At 39.7% G+C, this 24567-nt stretch overlaps 1 protein-coding gene across 4 annotated transcripts in view; it reads right to left on the bottom strand.

Annotated features, from left to right (window-relative positions):
• The window catches only part of RECK (reversion inducing cysteine rich protein with kazal motifs), a 76445-nt gene that overhangs the window by 27245 nt on the left and 24633 nt on the right, over positions 1-24567 (bottom strand). For 3 of the 4 annotated variants that reach the window (XM_032860571.1, XM_032860573.1, XM_032860574.1), the window contains 6 exons: positions 14023-14056; positions 11752-11949; positions 9079-9346; positions 6584-6763; positions 2848-3060; positions 1080-1216 (listed from right to left, as the gene is read on the bottom strand). In XM_032860571.1, coding sequence (XP_032716462.1) covers positions 1080-1216; positions 2848-3060; positions 6584-6763; positions 9079-9346; positions 11752-11949; positions 14023-14056 — 1030 coding nt within the window. Of the gene's footprint in view, positions 1-1079; positions 1217-2847; positions 3061-6583; positions 6764-9078; positions 9347-11751; positions 11950-14022; positions 14057-20080; positions 20233-24567 lie in introns of those variants that run through there. The other variant, XM_032860575.1, reaches the window with a different exon arrangement.

Below are 24567 nucleotides of genomic sequence, written 5' to 3'. Positions count from 1 at the left end.
TATTACTAGCTGCACATCTAGCATCCACTCTTCTCTTTCTGCTTACTAATAATAGTGTGACAATGGGTCCATAGCTAAAATGATCATCTTTCTCAGTTTCCCTTACAGCTAGGGTGGTTTTCCCTTACACTAAGATATAAGACTTATAGGAGCCATGTCATGAGAATAAAGTACCTGAAGTAACCTTGATGATGGAAGCGAAACACTAAGGAGAATGCAGAAAGCAAAAAGAGGCTGGACTCTGGACGGTGGAACCACTCTAACAGCCCTGGACTATTTATTTCTGGGCTTCCCTTTACGTTTACCTATTGTTCTGTTTATTTGCAGTAGAACTTAGTCATATGCAACACAGAACAAAGCAAGCAGGAGCTGAGTTCAAGGTCTGCCTTTCCAGCCAGCCTGGGGGCACTAACGCCCTCTGGCGGCATCCTAGACACTTGCACTACCGCTACTACAATACATGGTGTGTGTGAGTTCTTCTCATTATCCTTCTGGTTTCCACCACGCAAGGTCACCTCCTGCTGAGAAACTCAGCTCCAGGATCCCTCAAGGAGATACCGACTAATTCTTCTAGCTCTTTGCCTAGCTCTTGGCAGGAGTATTTTGGCAGAGACAAAAGTTCCATTTTCACATACTAACTCAGACCGTCAATTCCTTACTCCCTATTTGGTAGATCTGTCCAAACCAATGCCTGGCTCAGGCCCACTAATGTTTTAATTACAAAAAGCTGAAGATGCCCCGGGGGGAAATTCCACTTCCTGGTCAAATCATGGCAAGGGGACAGCAATGATATGGAGCTATTATCTATGATGCTTGCCCCAGATTCACTGCTTACAATTCCTGATTGACAATAGTTCATCATTTCCTCAGACTGATAAGACAGTCACTTGGGCTTATATGTTTTAAGATGACAATTCTTTCCAGGGCCAAAAAGGCCAAGCAAATAAGATAAGAGTCTGCAGTTAAGATAGAATCATTAAACCACACATTCACAACAGATAGATGTTCATCCAAAGCAAACATGAAGGGCAGAGATGGAAGGCAGAAATACTTGAAATCTGAAAAAACGAAGTACTTACTGAGGTATGTTTCTAAAGGTATACAATTCTCTAGGTCATCTGTAGGTGACAGAAGCTCACAAATACTTTCAGCTGTGTGGTCTTCAGGGAATTTGTTCTGGTCCCCACATTTCTTCAGAATCTCCACACAGTCTGATCTTAAGAAGAAAAATACACACAAATTTAGGGAAGGAACTTAAGGAACCTCCTCATGTTGTCTAGTCAGTATCAATCCTGTTTCTGAAGCCTTCCAGAAGGTGAGTTTTCATAACAATATTTTACAATTGTCAGAGTAATGGCAAAAAAACCCAGGAGTCATAGACTACCTCAGGTTGCAGAGTAGTTAAGTAATGTATTACACTAGCAAAGCATCCCTTTCTCTTACCTGAGATCAAAGGCCTTGCTCAAATTTTATGCTTATACTGTTACTACCATCAGTGTGGCTTGTCCCGGTCTTCGAAAGGAAATTAAACTAGACCAGTCTGATCTGCTCTTTTCAAAATCATACATCTTTTCTTTCAGCATCTTATACTTACTTGCTTCTTACTCCCTCCATCCCCCTCTCTTTTTAAATATCTTTTTTTCTTAAAGATTTTATTTATTTGACAAAGGGAGACACAATGAGAGAGGGAACACAAGCAGGGGGAGTGAGAGAGGGAGAAGCAGGCTTCCCACTGAGCAGGGAGCCCGATGCAGGGATCGATCCCAGGACCCCGGAATCACAACCTGAGCCGAAGGTAGACACTTAACAACTGAGCCACCAAGGCCCCCTTTAAACATCTTTTTGTTATCAATGTTAAGGGGATTGGCCCATAACACCTAGAAAGTACACTACTTTAAAATTTCTCAGTCTTAAAAGGGATTTGACTCCTTTTCTAGAAGTTCTTATGCTAAGAGTCAATAAATTTCCCACTGGTTACCTCTTGTCACCCAAGTTACCCCCCATTTTTCCCCTTATTCAAGTCATTACCAAGTCATGCCACAGAATATATCTGGACCCTGTTTAAGGTTGAAATGATCTGCAATCAGTCATCAAGTGCCCAGTGGCATCAAGACACACACCAACAGCTTAGGGGCTGGATAGTAACTTGGTTTTTAGAAAAGCTTTTTGGAAAAATAGATGTTGAAGATCAGCTGGCATAGATACGACATGGGTAATGCTTCTGGTTTCACCCAGGATAGCAGCTTTCATCTTTATTTTATCCTAGATCTCCTAAGCAAACCATTCACAAAATGCTCACTAGAAATAGGCCCTAATGACTATATTCACTAACTCCCTCACTCATTAAACAGTATGGAACACCTACTGTGTGTCAGAATTTTGCTAATCCGTGATGAAGAGAAAAAGAGAAAAGAGGAGAAAGAAAAAGAAGTCATAAAGTATAAACTCAAGGAGAGCAAAGTCTAACAGAATATAAGTACACAAATTAAAATATAAAAATGGAATTATTGAAGGCACTTGACAAATATTTCTGAAACTAAATTCCATAAGAGAAGTTCAGATGAAGGTCTACAGAAGTTTGTAGGAAAGATAAATTACTATTAGCTGGAGAGAGCTGGGAAGATTCCATGGGAATGACTGGCATTTGAGAGAGGCTAAGAAAGACAGGAGTGGGCAAATGGAGATGGAAGAGTGTTTCAAGCAGAGAAGGAAAAAGTGAGAGAGCATTTGACATGTGGGGAGCATGGGCAAAGGGAAGTGGTGGGAGAGAAAACTCTAAAGATAGGCTGCGGTTTAGACCATCATCTGAAACAAGACTGGAGAGTCATTAAGAGGGAAGAAACTTACTTGCAAATAATACTTCCCCGGGATTTACTATGACAAGGTTTAATCTGCAGTGAACAAGCGACTGCTTTCCACATTTCTGGCTGGCACTTCTTAATGTCAAGAACAGGTATGTTGATAAATGGCATCTTTATGCTTCCTTTCTCCCACAGCTTCATGTCATTCATAGCTCCTTGATCTGACTGAGCATTACAACTCCTGAAAAGTTCTGTTGGCCTGAAAAGAAAAACATCCAGAAAGAATCAAGAGGAAATTATTTTCTAGAGAGAAGTAATAGTTAAGATCCTGACATATATACATAATGCAGTAGGAAAATCTGATTTTCTTAAAGAAAGTACATATAACACATCAAAGGATATCAGCTTTGAATGTATGGGGGCTATTTTGATGTCATCTTTGGTGAAAGACCTTTGAAAGTTTTTTTGCCCATTTTTAAAAAATTGGGTTGACTTTTTTTTTTTTTTTTTTTTTTAAGATTTTATTTATTGGGCGCCTGGGTGGCTCAGTTGGTTGAGTGACTACCTTCCGCTCAGGTCATGATCCTGGAGTCCCAGGATCAAGTCCTACATCGGGCTCCCTGCCCGGCAGGGAGTCTGCTTCTCCTGCTGACCTCTCTCCACTCATGCTCTCTCTCATTTCTGTTTCTCTCTCTCAAATAAATAAATAAAATCCTTAAAAAATATTTTATTCATTTATTTGACAGAGGAAGAGAGAGCACAAGCAGGGGGAATGGCAGGCAGAGGGTGAGGGAGAAGCAGGCTCCCTGCTAAGCAAAGAGTCTGATGTGGGGCTCGATCCCAGGACTCTGGGATTGTGACCTGAGCCAAAGGCAGATGCTTAACCAGCTAAGCCACCCAAGCGCCCCAAGGGTTGTTTGATTTTTTATTATGAGGTTATAAGAGTTATTTATATATTTTGGTTACAAGCCCTTTGTCAAATGTGTGTGTGACTATAAGTGTGCACATGTGATACACTGAATATTTTCTCTCAAACTGTGGCCTGTTTTTTCAAATCTTAAATGGTGTCTTTTGGTGAATAAGTGTTTACTGTTAAACCCTAACTCATTATTGTTTTCTTTTATAATTAGCGCATTTTGTCTCCTGTCTACAAAATCTTTATCTATACCAAGTTTATCAAGATATTCTCTTATATTTTCTTCTAGAAGCTTTATATTTTCAGCTTTTGTTTTGTTTTGTTCTATGACCCATCTTAAATTAATTAATTAAGAATTAATTAATTAATTTTATTGACTTATTTATTGAGAGAGAGAACAGGTAGGAGGTGGAGAGGGAGAGAGAATAACAAACAGACTCCGTGATGAGCATGCCACCCGACGTGGTTCCATCCCAGTACCCTGGGATCATGACACTTAGCCCACTGAGACACCCTAGGTTCCTCTAATTTGTGTTGCTTTATAACGAGTCTTAAAATCAGGTACTCTGGGGTGCCCGGGTGGCTCAGTGGGTTCAAGCCTCTGCCTTCGGCTCAGGTCATGATCCCAGAGTCCTGGGATCGAGCCCCACATCAGGTTCTCTGCTCAGCAGTGAGTCTGCTTCTCCTTCTCTCTCTGCCTGCCTCTCTGCCTACTTGTGACCTCTATCGAATAAATAAGTAAAATCTTAAAAAAAAAAAAAAATCAGATACTCTTAAGTTCTCCAAATTTTTTTTTTTTAATTATTTTAGCTGGGGTGCCTGGGTAGCTCAGTGGGTTAAAGCCTCTACCTTCAGCTCAGGTCATGGTCTCAGGGTCCTGGGATCAAGCCCTGCATCAGGCTCTCTGCTCAGCAGGGAGCCTGCTTCCCCTACCCTCCCACCTGCCTACTTGTGATCTGTCAAATAAATAAATAAATAAATAAATAAATAAATAAAATCTTAAAAAAAATTATTTTAGCTATCCTAGGTCCTTTGTATTTTCATTTGAATTTCAGAATTAGTCTGGCAATTTCAATCTTAAAAAGCCCATTGGGATTTTGATTGGGATTGTACTGAATCTAGAGATTAGTTTCAGGAGAATTAACATCTTAACAATATTGAGTCCTCTAATCCATTAACAGGGTACCTCTCTCTGTTTATTCACTGTCTTTAATTTTTCTCTGCGAAGTTTTCTGGTTCTCAATATACAGATTTTGCACCTCTTTTGTTAAATTTACCCTAAGCATCTCATGTTTTTTTATGTAATTTTGTAAATTTGTATTTTTAAAATAAATTTCATTTTCCCATTGTTTGCTAACATACAGAATTACAGTTGGCTTTTCTACGTTAACCTTGTATACTGTCACTTTGTTAAATTTAAGGATTTACAGGGAGTTTGTTTGCAGATTTGGGCGCAACTCCTTTTGTGGTTCCCACCTTTCTGGGGTTTTCTACTCCTACATCTAGCCACCCTGGCAGCCCTAAACTCTGATCTCTATCTAGCTCCTCAGCCCAAGATGGCTGCTTTTTGCTTGAATTTTTCAGGCCATGTGAGGGGGCTAAGGGTGCTCATGAAGGAAAAACTGGATAAATGTGGCCCTCATGCAGCACGGTTTCTATGTTTCATGAGATACAGCTCGGTCACTCTCTACCACCTCCAAAACAATACTTTTTTCATATTTTGTACAGAGTTCATAACTGGTACTTGCAGAAGTATTAGTTTGATACAAACTACTCCACTATCCCCCGAAGCCAGACTATAAGTCCAAGCTTAATGTCAAACATTTCATAGATTTCAAATTTACTCAATCTCTAAACCAGGTCCTTACTGGCTAACACTCTATCACCAGCTGTAAAGATATCTCAGTTTTCTTTTTTTTTTTTTAGATTATTTATTTATTTATTTATTTGACAGATAGAGATCGCAAGTAGGCAGAGAGGCAGGCAGAGAGAGAGGAGGAAGCATGCTCCACGCTGAGAAGAGAACCCGATGTGGGGCTCGATCCCAGAACCCTGGGATCATGACCGGAGCCAAAGGCAGAGGCTTTAACCCACTGCGCCACCCAGGTGCCCCGAGATATCTCAGTTTTCTTACTCGAAATAATATTCTGAATACCTTTTAAAAGAAATATTCTGAATACTTTTAAAAGAATAGGATTTATGTCCTTTGGAACTTCTGTCTGGCCCAACTGAATGATACTTTCCCTCTTTGCCCCCTTGATCTCGGGATTGTAGCTCACAAAACCAGCCCCCTCTTGCTTAGAAACTGTGTCTCTGCCTTCTCTGACATGGTGTTCTCTATGCCTCTGGATGCCTTTTTGTTTTCTTCACTGTTTGTTCAGGCATTCAGTTTTGGGCCATAATTTTTCTGACCATACTTGATACCTCAAGAAAATACAAAGAAGACAATATTTTTGTATGAAATAGGGAACTGAATGGGACTTCCAGACTGGTTGAAGTAAACTGTTCAAAAGAGGGCATTTGATGGCCAAATTGTTTACAGTGATTTATTCTGCAATGTATTGTTTCCACTGGTTGTGTAATAGAAGGAAGAGGGCAAGAATGGTATACTGAGGCAGAAAATGTTCTTTGAATTCTAGATGCTTTAAGTATCACTAGTCTAGAAGGAACTTTGTTATGGTGCTTCCTTTCCCAGAGGTGATTTACTGGATAGGTTATAGCATTTAAAGATGAAATCAGAAAAAAAATACTACTTCCTTTTAACTTAGCATCAGAGTAAAAATCAGAGTAAAGTGGTCTTTTTACTTATTTAAGAAAAAGATAATGATAAAATACTTCCATTCCATGTATAATAGTTTACTCCTACCTGTTGTTAAAATTTGTACAGTAAGTAAGATTTCTACAGCCCAACTGGCAAGGTTCCCGAACATCTGCTAAACAGGTCAACATGGACACTTCCACTGGATTATATTCACAAAAACGATCAAATTCTTGCCAACTCTGTGTATTGCCCCAGCTCATGCTATAAAGTTTAGTGCACAGTTCTCTGAAACAAAGGCACAAATGCAGAAACACAGATGAGCCAAATGAATAAATAATTTGATTTGTATAAAACTCAAAATCTATGAACTATACTGCAGAATATAAATAAAAAAAACTTACTAAAACCAAAAGACTCAAATTTATCTCCTAGAATTTAGAGCCATAAACAGTGAACTTTTCCATGAAAATCTTCGCTTTGTTTTGTCATCTATTTCTTTCCATTTTCCCATCATTGCTACAAAGCTCAGTGCTAAAGGTAATGCATTTATTTGTACATCCTTATTCTTGGCACAGTTATTTCTCCTATATTTCTGATCTCTGTCTTACCTTTACATAAAGTAAGGTAAGGCACATGATTTTGCCTCCACAAAGATAGATTCCCCTATATTTATATTTCAATCACAGGAGGTAAAACTGTGACATGGTCCTCAGATTTAAGAAGGCTTACAGGGACACCTGAGTGGCTCAGTTGGTTAAGCGGCTGCCTTCGGCTCAGGTCATGATCCCAGCGTCCTGGGATCAAGTCCCACATCGGGCTCCTTGCTCAGCAGGAAGCCTGCTTCTCCCTCTGCCTCTGCCTGCCACTCTGTCTGCCTGTGCTCACTCTCTCTGACAAAAAAAAAAAAAAAAAAATGTTTAAGAAGGCTTACAGACTTAGGGTTCATTAGTTTCTCCTTGAAAAGTTATCCCAAAGCCACTTACATTCTTAAAGATAGGCCAAGGTAGTCTACATGTAAAAGCTTATGAATTCTAAGGCTTCTATATACTATTGTAGTTCATATATGACAATCTTATTTGTAGTACTCGATGATTACAAAGCAACTTGCATATGACTAAAATAGTCTCAGTACCATTTCCAAACTAATTTCATATTAGTTTAATTTTTAAAATTTATAAAAGTAATAAAAAGGTTAAAAAAATACATGTAATATAAAATATAATACTCCCAAAATAAGCAAAGTCACACATAAAAATTCTCCATTCCTGCCACATTTTGACTTTCATAACTAACCCTATTAGGAGGATGTTTTTACTTTTATAATTTTGCTCATTCACTCTGCTGATGTTTACTGAGTGCCTATTTTGTGTTAGACCCTGTTCAAGGCACTGGATATATCACAGTAAATAGGGGAGATAAAGTCCCTGCTCTCCATGGAGCTTATCCATCTTTGAGATGAGGAAGGTACAACTGAGTTAAATTCTGTACCTTGAGCTGGAAACCAGTCCTTTCTCTAGTCCTTAACTTTCTCTATGACCTTCAACAGACTGTTCAATAACATCTCAGAATTAGTTTTCTATATATATTCAGGAATTATACAAACCAACACCAATCATAAGATGGAAATAAACCAAAAAACCCTCCATCAAGGTAAGGTAGGGCAAAGTGTTTCTTAGTGAAGTTCTTCTAGACGACACAGCAATTCCAATCTCCAGTGACTTTAGGGCATAAACACTTTTAAGGACATTCAAAGAATTACTCAGCATCCCTCCCATAAATACATTTAATTCCCATCAGCAATCAAATTCCTTTAATTACCAGACCAATTTTCTGTTAATTTTCTTCGGATATCTTCCAGTTTTTTTTAATATCTTTGGTATTTGAGGAGTTATTCTAGGCAAAATTTTTGCTAAAGGTCCATTCAGTTTTAGGAAAAACTGTTTCACTCATGGTAGGTGATATTTCAGGATTTCTAGTAATACGTGGTCCATTTTCATCTAAAATATCCCTAATAAAGTAAACTTCTAGTTTACCTGTGTTCTACCATGACCTTAGTTACCTCCATTTATTCTTGTTTCTAGTTTCTCCGTTATTTCTTGTTTCTTGTTTCTGTCTTATATTTGTGTAATTTTTCCCTAAGTGTATCATCCAAATGAATGCCAATACACTGCTATCTAACTTTGGGTTTAAGTGCCAACCCAGATCATTCACCAATATATACAAAAGGTCAGTTACTGTTCAAAGTTTCATAATTTAACAAAGAGAATGTCCCTTAGAGGTCACATCAAAACATCTTCTAAACTGTAAGCTTACCTAATGATAGCTTTGAGGGTAGAATCCATGTTTCATCATCTTTAAATATTCATTGCCTGCCAATGTTAATCCTCTATACCCCAAAATACAGTTCTTTTTAGCAATGTTCAAAAACAATGTCTTACATACACATGACACTCAATAAATATTTGCTGGATGAAAGAAAGATTTTACTAAACTCTTAAGTCTACACAATGCAAAAACATAATGTACATTTGCTAGACTTAAAATCACTAAGTAAAATGCTATTTTCTACTAGTTTTAATAAAGGAAAATGAGATACTGACCTACATGTTGAAGTGTTTGCTTTAGAACAACAATGCAATTTAGCTCCATCGAGGCCCGTAGAAGGAGGAGGGTGTAGAGTGACTCCAGGGTGAACAGACTGTGAGCTTTCAAGAAAACACTGCCAAAGAGGATCCTGAGGCAAAGGCTGGGTCTTACAACCCTCGATGAGGCCATCAACAATCTCCATCTCCGTTTTCTTAGACATCAGAATTCTCTTGCAGGCGTTTTGGCAAGCATGGTCCTCAGCTCTGTCACAGCAATATAAACCTACATTTTCAGAATATATGTGGCTTAATTAGCTGATTTTATGTCATGCACTGCTCAGAACAGAAGAACATGGTGGTATCCTGGAAACACTACTACTCAGTCATATGTCAGTATCCGCAGTACACAGGGTCTACCAAATTCTCTCTCCATTATTTGCAGTCTAACAAATAACTGAAGAGCTAAAGGTAGACAAGGTATTTATTACCAGAATTTACCATTATCTCCAAACATGGGATCTTTAGCACCAATACTACACAAATGAAAGGTCATCTCATCCTATACCTAGGAAGTCCTGACATGAAAAGTATCTTATGTTCCTGGAAAAGGTATTACAGATCAAACTGGAATTATTTCATGCTAGAAACAACTGCCTAAAAGGGACTGTGTTCTTGACAGAATGACAGAGATGACTAATTTCAATAGCAAAATCCACAAAAACCATATTCCATCACATTCTGGGATATAAAGCTTTCATATATCTGTGTAAGTTAACTAAGTTGTAATTTATTTTTTTAAGATTTTTAAATATATTCATTTTAGAGAGAAAGAAAGAGGACTCGAGCAACAGAACAAGTAGAGGGGAGGGTCAGAGGGAAAGGGAGAAGCAGACTCCCTGATGAGCAGGGTGCCCACTGTGGGACTCAATCCTTGGTGCCTGGGATCATGACCTGAGCCTAAGGAGAAGCTTTAACCTACTGAGCCACCCAGGCCCCCCTAAGCTGTATTTAAATAATACAACAGCAAATTCTGACAAGACATCAGGTTGCTTCTGCCTTTAAAATGAATGAAGTTTGGGATGCCTGGGTGGTGCCGTCGGTTAAGTATCAGACTCTTCGTTTTGGCCCTAGGTAGGGATCTCAGGGTTGGGAGACTGAGTTTGCACTGCACTCAGTAGGGAGTCTGCTTAAGATTGTCTTTCCCTCTCCCTCTGGCCCTTCCCCCCCATGCACACGCACCCTCTCTGTAAAATAAATAAATCTTAAAAAAAAAAAATGAATAGGGATGCCTGGGTGGCTCAGTGATTAAGTATCTGCTTTCAAGCTCAGGTCATGATCCTGGGGATCTGGGATCAAGTCGCACATCCGGCTCACTGCCCAGTGAGGAGTCTGTTTCTCCTTCTGCCTGCTGCTCCCCCTGCTTGTGCTCACTCACACTCTCACTTTCTCTCTCCGACAAATAAATAAATACAATCTTTAAAATAAAAAAAATGAATAAAGGTTATCTGTGGCAAATGCTTCATCCTCTGATTTTCATCATATAGCCACACCACAAAATATTATAAGCATTAGAGTTCTGCTTCAGGTGCTGGACAAACAGGGCACATATCACTGCCTCTGAGATTACAAAAACAAGTCTTTCAGTATCCCAGGGTAAACAAAATTTTGGCATTTGGCTTATAAATCTTGTAAGTATTTTGTCAGTTTGGTTAATTAGTCAATTGCTTAAAGTTTGTCCACTTTTAAATGAAGAAAATGGATTATAGGACATACAAAGCTGAGACTTTGAAGATCCCATAAGGTACAGGTTCATTAGGAGGTCCCGATTTTCCAAAGTATCAGGATCTCTTCTCATTTTTATGATGCTTTTATTGTAAATGTAATAACTGTTCATTATAAAAATTCAAACATTATAAAAACATGAAATATGTATATAACTAAAAATGTATTATACTCTACAGTTAGTTCTGCAACTTGACTATCTTCCTTGCTATATCTTGGACTTCTTTTTCCATAAACATGCTTTTTTCTTTATGTTGGTTATGAAGTATTGTTATTATACAGATATATAACTTATTTCATCAACTTTAATCAATACCCTATTGATGGGTATTTGGGTTATTTCTAGTTTTTCTCCATTACCATCAGTGTGGTAGCAAACATCCTTTACATGTGTGTATAGTTTTGCAAACTTATGAATCTTCATGAAGGATAAATTCTGAGAAATGGAATTGCTAGATTAAAAGGTCTGATCATTTGAAATTCTCATGGTCATAACCCAACTTCCTTTCAAAATATCCATACCGATGAATTCTCTCATCCCCAGAACAAAGAGTGTCTGCTTCCTCATACCCTTGACAGCTCTACCTTTCTTGGTACCTTTCAGCTGTGATAATAATATGCAATCTGCCAAATCAAAACACCAAAGGAAGTCCGGTGTTTCCCAAACAACTGAGACTGCAGATATCTACAAGAATTTACTTTCTTTTTTTAAGTAGGTGCCACACCCAGCCAGCATGGAGCCCACTGGGATGCGTGAACTCACGATCCTGAGATCAAGACCTGAGCTGAGATCAAGAGTCAGATGCTTAAACAACTGATCCATGCAGATCTCCCAAGCATTTACTTCCTTTTTACAAATGATTTTACTACTGACTGAAATGAGAGGAATATGTTCATTTGACTTACTATCTGTTGGGTTCCTCATTGGATAAGATTGGGTATAATTGTTCACACAGTGTATTAACTGCGGGCTGATAGCGGCACAATAATTTTCCACTGCTTTGATCTGAGATGGACCAGGAGAAGAGTCTGTTCGAAAGATGGCTTGGCAGTATTCTCGGCAGTTTGTGTGATGGCCTGCATAACTGCAACAAACAGAGCCCACTAGGGGGAAGAAAAGGAGATGACGCTGAAATGGAAATAGCCATTTGCTAACAATAAATCATCAGAATATTAATAGAACAATATGTACCTTTTTGAATTTGAGAAATAAAGCCATGGCACAGATTAAATCATCACTACTATAGGCATAGCCATGAGGACATTCAGGTGCTTGCTGGTGTGAAGAGAGTCCGTATTTGTGAGTGTATAGTCTATCTAGCACAGTGGTTCTCAGGAAGAGTGCGATCACCCCTCTGCATGTTTCTGGTTTTCACAATGACTTGGGGGCCACTGCTGGCATTTAGTGCATGGGGTTGGGTTCGTTCACTGCTGTGCAACGTATAGGGCCATCTCACAGAACCAAAGCAGTCTCCCAAAATGCCAATACTGCCCATGCCAAGAACCACTGGAACAGCTTCTTTTCATGTTAGATTTGTGGAGATTAACAAACAAAGCAAGGCAAATAAAACCAAAATAAAACCAAACCAAATATGCTCCCCATTTATAAAACAGGACCAGTAAAAGCTGGGATACCAGGCTCATTTCATATATTTGACAGTTATATAACTGTGTATCTTGAGAAAATTCTCAAAATTTCTATTGCATTTGAACATCTCTAAGAACATGTCTAATTTGAAGTGGTCTTTACCTTACAACTGATATTACCTGCTTTAATACTGAAAAGTAAAACCCACATTTGAAATACCTTTTTTGATTTGTGCATTTTTAGAAATCAAGGGGGACCATCTCAGGTCTCTGGGGGTGGGCCTAGATGAGTGGTTGGGGGTGCAGATGTGGGTTTTATACTGAGGAAGTGCAAGAGACCCACACAGGAGAGGTTAGAGGGTCGTGCGAAGCTGAAGGGAACCCAGGTATGGCAGGAAACAGGTAAGAGAAAGGCAGGTAGGAAATCTCTTATAATTATTAGAGGTTATGGAGGAACCAGAATCAGGTTTCTGGTGAATTCCACCGACCCGGGAATCAGCAAGGAATCAGGCAACTTCCAGAAATAATGACAAGGATAAAATTATACACAAATTAAACTGGGACTGAACTGATACAGGATAGGTCTGTTTCCTGCATCAGGAAACTGTTTAATACTTATTGTGCCACCTGTTTGTAACTTACAGTTACTACTTACTGTCCTCATTGCTGAACTATTCAATTTCAACAAAAAGAGTGATTAACGGCTACATGTATCACCATTAACCTTAAGATAAACTGAGGGGTGGAGTGGAAAATACTGAGGACAGAAGAGACAAGTGAAGAAAAGCCAAGGGCGCCCATCTTCTGATTCCTCCATTAGCCTGGCTTCCTCGCCAGTGTGGGAGGACAGAGATTACTATGAGAATGTCTTGGAAATTGTGAATTAAGCCCTAATTAGAGAGGGTTAGAAGATAAAGTCTAGCCAGCTGATGTTTCTTATCATACTTTGATACACTGAACTGCCAAGCTAATCCAAACAACTCTTCTGTTCCTCAGCTGTGTCTTCCTAGCTGCAACTGCTCTCACTACTCCCTTCACCTGGGATGCCCTTCCTCCCATCTCCACTGTTGATATATTGTCCATCCTTCAAGGCCCAGCTCAGCTGCCAACTCCACAAAGTCAACTCTAAACACCCCTGCTGGATGTGATCCCTCCTTCCTCTGAACTCCCACAGTACTTTTATCGGGACCCTATACCAATCCTGTGTCTGTCTCCTCAGAGCAAGTAGGCAGTAAATGTCTGCTGAATGAATTGGGAAGTAGTCCTTGGTAAGCACAACATTGTATCACCTGGGAATGCTTAATTTCTGCAAGTAATCCTATTAACTCAAGTAGGGCATGATCTTCCCATCTAACAGTTATATCTGCTTTGTAAAGCTACTGTTAAGACATAGCAACTGTCATAATTCATGAATACCCTGGATACCACTGAGGAAAGAGCCTATCAAAATCCTGCTGGGCCTTCAGGCAGCTTACGAACAGCCCACGTCATAATGCCAGGTCTTGGCAATACTTGTAACAGCTAAATCATATTCTCTAAACTGTATTTTGCTCTTTGGACTGCTCATATAACCATTGACAATATACTTACTTTCATTTCTGCTAATGCAACTGAAAAGAGCATTCTGTAAATTAAAGAAAAACAAACAAGTTAACCACGATGCAGAATTTTATTCCACTTTATGGTTACAGAGAAATCAGAATATCAAGTTATTTAATTCTTCTCTAAATCCAAGGATGAAGACAAAGAAAGCTGAGATGGGGCCCTGGTGAAAAGGGAAATCATCTTCTGACACAATTATTGGGGGTCAAGATTCTCATCCTGAGCCATAAGATGATCACAGTATAGCAAACCAAAGCTGAACCTGTGTATATGTGGGGTAACCTACAATGTATTGATCTCAAATATTTCTTGCAGTGTATAAAAGAGCTCCCAGAAGGTAATATAATAAAAGGCATTTAGGGAAATAGAGACCTCATGTAACACTGCATTCTAGAGTTGAAAGGTCCTTAGAGATCATCTTTAATCCTTCTCAAACATGGCGATGCACCAGAATCATGTGGGCTTCCTAAGCCTTACCCTAAACTAAAGAATCAAGAGCTGGGAATAAACCACAGAAATCTACATATTAAATAAGCCTTCAAAGATAATTCTTATGTAACTGTTGAATCACTATATTGTATTCCTGAAACTAATGTAACACTGTATGTTAACTATATTGGAATTAAAATAAAAACAAAATGATGATTCTTATGTAACCACCTCGGGAAGCTGGGGAATCTCTACCATTTTAAAGATGAACAAACTGTTTCCCTCAGCAGTGGGGAGACTGCCCCAGGTCATATGACAAGTCAAAAATAGAACCTGAGACTAGAATCAGTATTTTGAGTTCTCAGATCACTGTTCAGAAAACATCACACCGTGTTAACGTCACTGTAAGGAAAACAAGAGGCAAAATAAGACAAAACCCCAAAATTTCTTGTTCAAAGCCATATGCATATTCAGGGCTTGTTGGCTATGATTAATATTCCGTAATTACAACTGAAAAAGAATGAATTCCTAAAAGAAATAATATGGGCATAAATAAAAGGAAGATGGAAATCAAGTGCTCTTATAGTTCAATATAGATGACTCTGGCTTTTAATTGTAGCTAAATCACAAGCCAGCTATGTGGTCTAGACTTTTAAAGGAGCAGCTTTACTGACATTTAAAATCTACCTTTAAGGACCCCCTATGCAGCTGTGTGAAGCTATACTGCATTCATTTTCTCCACTAAGTAATATTCTATTGTAGAAATAAACCATACTTGATTTAACCATTTAAAGCAAACAAAACAAAAAACCCAGACTTGACAGATAAGGGCTAATGATTCATCCAGTCTGAATTCTTTCTGCTAGAGATCTCAAGTGATATGGGGAGTGAAAAGTAAACATTTTTGACGTTAATGATCTCTTCTAGATCTCTCTTCAGACATGTTTTTTTTGTTTGACTTTTTACCTACCTGTTATATATAGCCATCTATTTTGGTTCAGTGGTTCTAGGAACACTTTCCATAAAATGATTTAAATCAGTATTAAAATGCTATCTACCAGGGCATATGCGTGGCTTGGTCAGTTAAGTGTCCAACTCTGGATTTCGGCTCAGGTCATGATCTCAGGGTCAGAAGATTGATCCCTGAGTTGGGCTCCACACCAGATATAGAGCCTGCTTAGGATTCTCTCTCTCCCTCTCTCTTTGCTCCTCTGCTCGCCCACCCGCTCACTCCCTTTCACTCAAAAATAAATACATAAATAAATAAAATAAAATAGAAATAAAAAGCAATCTACTACCAAGTTTCCAGCCCCCTTTGATTCTCATCACCTTTCTCTTTCTAATAAACTGGTTGTTCTTTTGGGCTTGGCTTTTTCAACCTTGTACCTAAAGGAATGCGTTTATTATCTCGGTGGCCATCCTCAGTCAAATGGCCTGATCTCCAGTTTTGATATTCTTCCAGTTACTCATACAAGTCTCCAGAGCAGTGGTTCTCTGCTGGGGGTGATGTGCTCCCCAGGGGGCATTGGGTGTGGAGCGGGAGCGTGTGCGCAACTGGCATCCAATGGGCAGAGGAGGCCAGTGGTGCTAAACACCCTCTAGGGCACACGGCAGCTCCTCCACAACAACAAACAACAGGCCAAAACATCAATAGTGCCAAGGTTCAGAAACCCTGTTCTGGAGACTTTCAAATTTGTTCAAGCTGGATTTTTAGAAATTTGACCTTATAAATAAAAGAAATATCATTCTGACTTGGCCTGGTGGATCTTAGCTTCAGGCAGAGATACTGAAGGACACAAAACCTGAAAAATGTCGGAGATCATCTAATTCAACCCATTATTTGACCAAAGCCAGAGATAGAGGCCTAAAAAGGAGAAATCTTTAGAACTCTAGCCTTCACCCTCATGTGGGTTAGCAAACTATGGCACATGGCCAAATCTTGCCTGCTGCCTCTTTTTGTAAATAACGTTTTATTGGAATAGTCACACTCATTTGTTTACATACTGTATACAGCTGCTTCATACTACAATGGTAGGGTTGAGTAGACAGAGGCCATATAAACTGCAAGCCTAAAATATTTGTTATCTGACCATTTACAGAAAGTCTGTCAACCCCTGAGGCAAAAGGAGGGCCAACTGTCTCCCTTGATGTCACATCCACAGTTCAGAAATGTTCCTCAAGCACTTCGGATTTTCTCTTAATGTTCACTGATAGACCCTTTGTGGATAAGTTTACTTTACTGAACTATATATATAGCAGTACTTCTGCTTTATTGAACTATATATAGCAGTACCTCTAGTATTAATAAAGACAATTTTTATATCTCTATTTTTATCTTTATTAATTTTAAGGTTTTAAAGAATGGTCCTTCATTCCAAGTATACCAGCATTTGATGAATTAATCAATTCTCTCTTGCTTACTTTATACGCATCATGATTTCAAACTCTAATCACACCATCCTCTTTGATAAAGGATTCTTAACATTAAGTAACTATAGGGAGGCATAAACTATACCTTGGGTAACTATATCTAATGTATGAATCATAGATAACGGCCTTTTCACTGCTGAAACTATTGCTGATAGTTTGACAGGGTTTTAGACATACATATAACGTTACACCATTAACTTATAATTTTTTCATTTCTTAAGACATTTGTTAAGTCTTAGCTAAAGCTGGGGCACCTGGGTGGCTCAGTGGGTTAAAGCCTCTGCCCTCAGCTCAAGTCATGATCCCAGGGCCCTGGGATCGAGCCCTCCATCTGGCTCTCTGCTCAGCAGGGAGCCTGCTTCTCCCTCTCTCTGCCTGCCTCTCTGCCTACTTGTGATCTCTGTCAAATAAATAAATAAAATCTTTAAAAAAAAAAAAAAAGTCTTAGCTAAAGCTAATTCTTGTCTTGCAAGTGTCTGGTCGCCATCTGGTGGCAAAAGAGGTAACTGAGGCTTTATACTAACATGATGAAGTCTCTTCTGACCTTTGGCCATTACTGCACGCACTTTTGCCTCCCTCCTCTGCTCATCTTCTTCTAGAATAGATAAAAATTAGTGTTACCAAGATGAGGATCTGCCACAACCTCAGAAAGCCAAAAAGCACAGCAGTGTGCTGGAGCTGACGGGATCCCAAAAGATCTTCAAATCTAAAAGCCTCCACTATCCAGCTGGACAATGTATTCAGTAAGCAAAGGGCAGAGCCAGGGCACCACACTTTCTCTCATGCCACTGTGCTGTAAGAAGACTGGATTATTTTTCCAAATGCAGCCAATGCAAGGTTGAATTTACATCCACATTGTAATCTTTTTTTAATTATGTATGTATGTATGTATGTATGTATTTGACAGAGAGAGAGACACAGTGAGAGAGGGAACACAAGTGGGAGAGGGAGAAGTGGGCTCCCTGCTTGGCATGGGTCTCGAACCCAGGACCCTGGGATCATGACTTGAGCCAAAGGCAGACGCTTAACGACTGAGCCACCCAGTCGCCCCTGTAATCTCTTTTTAACAGTCTCCTACTTTTAGAATCAGCACATTAAATTGTAGGGACAACAATCATTTCTTGAGGTTCATATTATTTCTCTTAAAAATATTTGATCATGGGGCGCCTGGGTGTCTCAGTTGGTTGAGCAACTGCCTTAGGCTCGGGTCGCGGTCTTGGAGTCCAGGATCAAGTCCCTCAGCAGGCTCCCTGCTTGGTGGGGAGTCTGATTCTCCCTCTGACCCTCCCCCTCCTCATGCTCTCTCTCTCTCTCTAATAAATAAATAAAATCTTTAAAAAATTTTTTTTGATCATGAATCTTTCCTCAGGTAGCTACTTCTAGTTCCCTGCCCCACTCACAGTGGCTTTAGAGAACTGCAACAAGTCCTTCCACCTAGTGCTGGGAGCGGGGAGCAAGCCTGACAGAAAAACTAAAATACAAAGTAAAATCAAAGTCAAGGGAACCACAGTGATCCTGCAAGCCATACTGACCATCCTTTGGGGGAAGAGCCACTGGAGCGCAACTGGGAGGTAGACTCTCCTGATCCAATCACTTGCTCAGAAGTTGGCTCTGTGGATTTATTTTCTGTCCCAGCCACACATCCTTTTCCATTTCTGGGACTCTTTTCTTCCTACTTAACATCTCTCCATTTGCCCATTTGTCTCAATGATGAGGATGATGAAAACTAAACAAACACGGACTATATGAACTTCATTAAAAAAGGGGGTCATTTTGGATGCTTCAGTTACTTCTGGATAAAGACCCAAAAGAGCACATTTTATGAACTGTTATTTAATGTTCCCTATTCCCAAGGCTATTAGTTAAAAGAAAAGGAGCTGCTCTGTTCTTAAGGCCTCAGTAAATAAAATGTTTCTTTTTCATAAATGGACTGAAATTTCCCCCACATTGAAGTTTTGCATTTCATATGAGGAATCTAGCTCATCAGGTGCTAAGTTGGAGAGATTAAATAATTGATCTCTATTTTACTTTATTTTATTTTTATTTAATTTTATTTTAAGTAAGCTCTAGGTCCAATGCAGAGCTTGAACTCACAACCCCAAAATCAAGAGTTACATGCTCTACCAACTGAGCCAGCCAGGCACCCATAAATAATTGACCTTTAAAAACAAACATGTTTTTAAACTTCTACAAGAAGCTTTTTCCTTATTGTGGACACCATGGCTTTTTAGTCAAAAAGTTTAAGTGACTAGAATATGTCAAGGATTTAATATCTTGATATAGATACTGCTAGACAAGGGTTTCTTCAGTTTCTGCCTCCCAAATAATAAATACCATTCCAAGAGCTGGATAAAAACAAACACTCAAAACTGAAATAAGAATAATAGGCCTAGACTGCTCAAAGTTTACTCATTATCACCAGAGCACCCAACCAACTGGAAGCAAATTCAAGGGCAAGGAACATCTGTAGAGAGTAACCCAAGGACTAGAACAGAGCTCAGCACAGTGTTTTGGTAGATTGACTGCAGTCATGGCCCCATTTCTTCACACTTTCCTCTACCTATTTCTCTTACACTAACTGGACTTAGCCACATGGTTTGCTTTGGTCAAGTGGACAGTAGCAAGCTTGAGGCAAGAAGAGGCCTGCACAGAGACTTTCATCCTTCCACTTCCTCTCTTGCGCTCTTATCACCACCACCAGAACATGCCTGAGCTAGAAGGCTAGAAAAGACGCATGGTTGAGAGCTGAGCTGACTTAGCCAACAGTATCCTAAAGAAGCTAGACTCAGGCTGACCTTTGGGCTGACTGCAGAACCATGAGTAAGCCTAGCCCAAATCAGCTAAGGTTGGCCAGACCAGCACTGCCTACCTGGCCCTTACATTCATAAGAAATGATAAACTGTTATAGTTTCAGGCAATGATGGAGTTTGGGAATAGTCTGCTACACAACATTACTGTGATAACAGATACAGCATTCAGTGCTTTCTGTTCTTATTCTGCGAATGCCTAATACATAGACATTTATACAAGGTTTCCACATAAAACTGCTATTTACTCTGAAACAAAGAACTGTGTAAGAACAGCTTTCCACAATGGAAAGTTTCTACTAAAAAGTTCTATCTGTAAAAATACTAACTGCAGCACCTATTTAAAGGCAACAAATTTTTGTTCATCCTTTAAGCCTTACCTGCTCTGTGAAGACTTTCCCATTACACTGTGCAGGGTTGTTTTGTTTTAGGCTCCAATGTGTCTTGTATAGCCTTCTAGCAATGGACTTGTCTCACTGTATTATAATGAGCTATTTGAATTTCTCTCTTACCATGGACTAGCTATGAGCTTCTTACACAGTGGCTAAGTCCTTTCACCTTTGTATCCTGAGAACAGTACCTGAGACACATTAAGTGTATCAGTTTGGTGTGTTATCAGTTCAGTGAATGTTAAGTGAATGAATGATGACAGATACAAAGACAACTGAGAGGTATACTCTGTCCCAGGAACTTAAAAGTTTAATATTAAAAAGGGACATGTAAACACAGAGTTATACCATACATCGAAAATGCTAAAATCAAGCTGTAAAGTGTTTAGAGGTAGCAATTTTATGTGTACAGTGGAAAGAGAGCTGGGCAGGAAAGGTTTCAAAGAACTACCTAAGCCAGAATTTGAGGCAAAGGTTGTTGGCATTGGACAGGAGTACTGGTGTACTAGGACCAACTTTTGCAGGGCTGAGGATGGAGGGAAAGCCCTGATTTGTAATATTTGCTGATGTTTGTGGTGAAAATACCCCCATCGTGTCTGTTTTTGGGTTAAAAACTGGCTGGCAAAAGTCCTGAATATTTAACAGTTCTCCCTAGCTAGGAGGAGCTGGCTCCAGCATACCACTGGATGGGGTAATAGGATGGATTCCAGGAGAGGGAATTCTAGGTAGAACAAATAGGCCGTACAACTACAACTAACAAAACACATGGTCAGTCTGGGAAATTACAAGTAGCATGCTGTTGAAGAGCAAAGGAGAAGACAGTCACTGGCTAGATGGAGAAAAGCTTAGTTTACCAACCGAGGAACATGGATTATATCCTACAGGTGAGCCACTCAAGAGTTTTAAGAAAGGGAGTGACACGACCACATCTAGTCTTTAAAGAGATCACCCTGTCAGAACTGGAGAGAGTCAGTAAGGGGAGAAATTAGATAGGAAGGCTATCTGGGCAGCTACTGTAGTCCAGAAAAGTGGTATAGGGTCCTGAGGGAAGGCAGTAACTGAGGATCTGGAAGGGGGACTGACTTAAGATAGATTTTGGAGGTAAATCTTTAGGGCTTGATAGTCTCTTATTTGTGGGAGGTGGTGATAAAGAGGAAGGAGTAGAACAATACCTCTTGGTTTTTTAGTTTATGTGTCTGGGAGGACTGCACTGGAACAACCAAACAAGAAATGAATGAAAATTTGTCTTGGATATGTGTGCGTGTGCATATGCACGCAAACACACACACTGTGTAGCTGTGGCTTGGAGGGAAGGGGAAGTAGGGAAGGTAACAATCAGTTTCATGGATTTGAAATGCCCATTGAACATCAAAAGTACACATATTCAGTAGTGACTCAGGAACTCAGAGAAAAAGTTTAGCCAAAGAAGATTTTGGAGTTGCCATCATCATAATGGGACAATTAAAACTATGGGAGTAGATGAGATTGCCTAGGGGGAAGAGCCTGGCCATTTAGATTAGACCAGGTCACAATCTAATCAAACTAGATCCAACTTCCCTTTGGAATGATCTCATTCAGGTGACTCCAGAGAAAAAGGACTAGAAGAGGAAATACACTAGCACAAGGAGACTGAATAGGAGTTATTCCCTTCCAATACAAAATATAACAAAACCAAACCAAATGCACATGGAATATAATCAAGGTTTTCCATCTTAAGCCAGTACTGCAGGACCTAATAGGTTTCGCTCTTTTTGGAGCTCATCAGCTGCAGGTAACGGCTCACATCCACTCTGGTACACGGTCTTGATGCCGCATTTTTTCCATCTACAAGCCTCCCACTCACAGTCTTCTATTTACCATATTCTGCCAATTCTTGGAATTTCCTTAGCACTAACTCAAAGAAGCTTTACATTTAGGTCCTGGAGGCTTTGCTTGGGCAAAGTACCATATTATTCTTGCTAAACTCCCCAAAGCTGACTAACTACAGCCTAGACTATCACTTGCCATACAAGATGGTCTTAGAACACTGCAGAACAGATCCAATCACATGAGTCATCAGAGGCCTCTAGCTGTCCAGATAATCCTGCTGACCCTGACATCCCCACCTTCTTATCTCCAAATTTTTAGGGCTACTTCTTCATCCCTTTCCTTTATGCTTCTGGTAGTAAATCTAGAATCAAGGTTAACTTGAGAGAAAAAGGAACAAAATAAAATTAATACATAGAAGTCTTTAAAGCGGGACATATTATTGTGATATTTACTGAGAATACACTGTACAGCCCATGTAGGCATATGTAAATATGTACCAAACACTGGCATCCAGGGATATATGACCACTTGTGTTATAGGGGGTGGAGGAGAACCACACACACACACACATATATATATATATATATATTATTTACTTTTTTCTTTTTTAAGATTTTATTTATTTTACACACAGGGGGAGAGAGAGAGATCACAAGTAGGCAGGCAGAGAGAGGGGGAAGCAGGCTCCCTGCTGAGCAGAGATGTGGGGTTTGATCCCAGGACCCTGAGATCATGACCTGAGCTGAAGGCAGAGGCTTAACCCACAGAGCCACCCAGGTGCCCCTATTACTTACTTTTATATGCATAAATGACTTTAGGAACTGGGTGGCTATGGTACAGGAGGTTGAAAAAAGACTTAATTGTATACCGTTTTGAATTTTGAATAATTATTCAAAAAATAAAAATTAACCTGAACATTTCTCTTATGCACTGAGCTATGTGTTGACAGGATGGTACAGACAGATCTGAGTCTGAACCTCATAAGGCCTTTGCTTTTGTCGTTCTTAGAGCCTCTTTTTAATATCCTCAGAGTCTTTTTTTTTTTTTTAAAGATTTTATTTATTTATTTGACAGAGAGAGATCACAAGTAGGCAGAAAGGCAGGCAGAGAGAGAGAGAGAGAGGAGGAAGCAGGCTCCCCGCTGAGCAGAGAGCCTGATGCGGGGCTCGATCCCAGGACCCTGGGATCACGACCCGAGCCGAAGGCAGAGGCTTAACCCACTGAGCCACCCAGGCGCCCCAAGAGTCTTAATTTTATCTTAGCATTCTCACAGAACCAGAACCTCAGAACAGAACATTATTTTAGTTTTGTTTAGCACTGTTTAGTTTAAACTTAAATGCCTTAAGATTAAGATTTTATTTATTTGACAGAGATCACAAGTAGGCAGAGAGGCAGGCAGAGAGAGAGGGAGGAAGCAGGCTCCCTGCCGAGCAGAGAGCCCGATGCGGGGCTCGATCCCAGGACCCTGAGACCATGACCTGAGCCGAAGGCAGAGGCTTTAACCCACTGAGCCACCCAGGCGCCCCAAATGCCTTACAATTAAAAAAAAAAATGGGGCACCTCTGCCTTCGGCTCAGGTCATGGTCTCAGGGTCCTGGGATCGAGCCCCGCATCGGGCTTTCTGCTGGGCAGGGAGCCTGCTTCCCTCTCTCTCTCTGCCTGCCTCTCTGCCTACTTGTGATCTCTGTCAAAAAAAAAAAAAAAAAAGTGAGCTCTCACAAAAATACCTCCTACTGCTTTCCTTTATAGTTTCTCATTTTTCTTAATGAAGTAACATCAAATAACTGGAGTGAAAAAAAGGCAGGAAAGAAAAGAGAATTGAAAATGACACTTCTGAAAAGAATATAAAGAGAAACATAGAAAAGGATCTGTGAAAGGAAGAAGAAACAAATAAAAATGTAGAAGTCTGATAAAGTCTGTAGCACTGTATTTCAGTGGCTCACTCAGCAAATGAAAAAGGTATTTATATTTATGACCACTGCGTTATAAGAATGGCAGCCTGACATAAAGGTAGAATCCATGAACCCAAAACTAAAATTTGTTTCACCACTCTACAGCCATTGCCAAGTCTCCGGAAATTAATCAGCCTCACTTAACGTTTATCTTGACATTCAAGGAAAAAAACTATGAACAATAAAATTCTTTTTTTAATCACCATTTGGTGGCTAGAAGAAAATATTTTCAGCCAACTTGCAGACAAAAATTATGTAAAAAAATCTTATGCTAGATGTCTCACAACTCATAGAAAACACAACTTAGTTTGTACCTGGGCTCTAATGAGGCAGTGTGTGCAGACTCATTTGGCTTACGGATGGTGCTCTAACAGGTGGTGTGTGTTAGTGTGGCTTGGTGATGGTTTACAGGCAGCAGCTGTTCAGCTGGTGCCTTCTAGCTGTTGAATATTTTCCCTATCATCCCTGACCCTATATCACACATCTACGAATCCATGGGGCCTCACCAATATTTAGGTGGGCCAAGAACCACACCTGTGAAAATGCATGGAGAATCCAGAACTGAGCGTGTCCACAACACCTGAACATGTCCTTGGGTCAGTTATCAAGCTATTGGTTGATAAAGGTAGCTCTAATAAAAAGTGTGATTCTGAAAAAATACTCATCAGTACTGAAGGAAGTACTCTTTCTTTGGTACTGGTCAGAAAAATTACTGCA

Source organism: Lontra canadensis, unplaced genomic scaffold, assembly GCF_010015895.1.
Source record: "Lontra canadensis isolate GAN:19392208 unplaced genomic scaffold, GSC_riverotter_1.0 scaffold19, whole genome shotgun sequence".
In the NCBI taxonomy this organism is placed as follows: domain Eukaryota; kingdom Metazoa; phylum Chordata; class Mammalia; order Carnivora; family Mustelidae; genus Lontra; species Lontra canadensis.
Note: the sequence above shows the minus strand (reverse complement) of the source record. Positions and strands in the feature narration are given on the sequence as shown.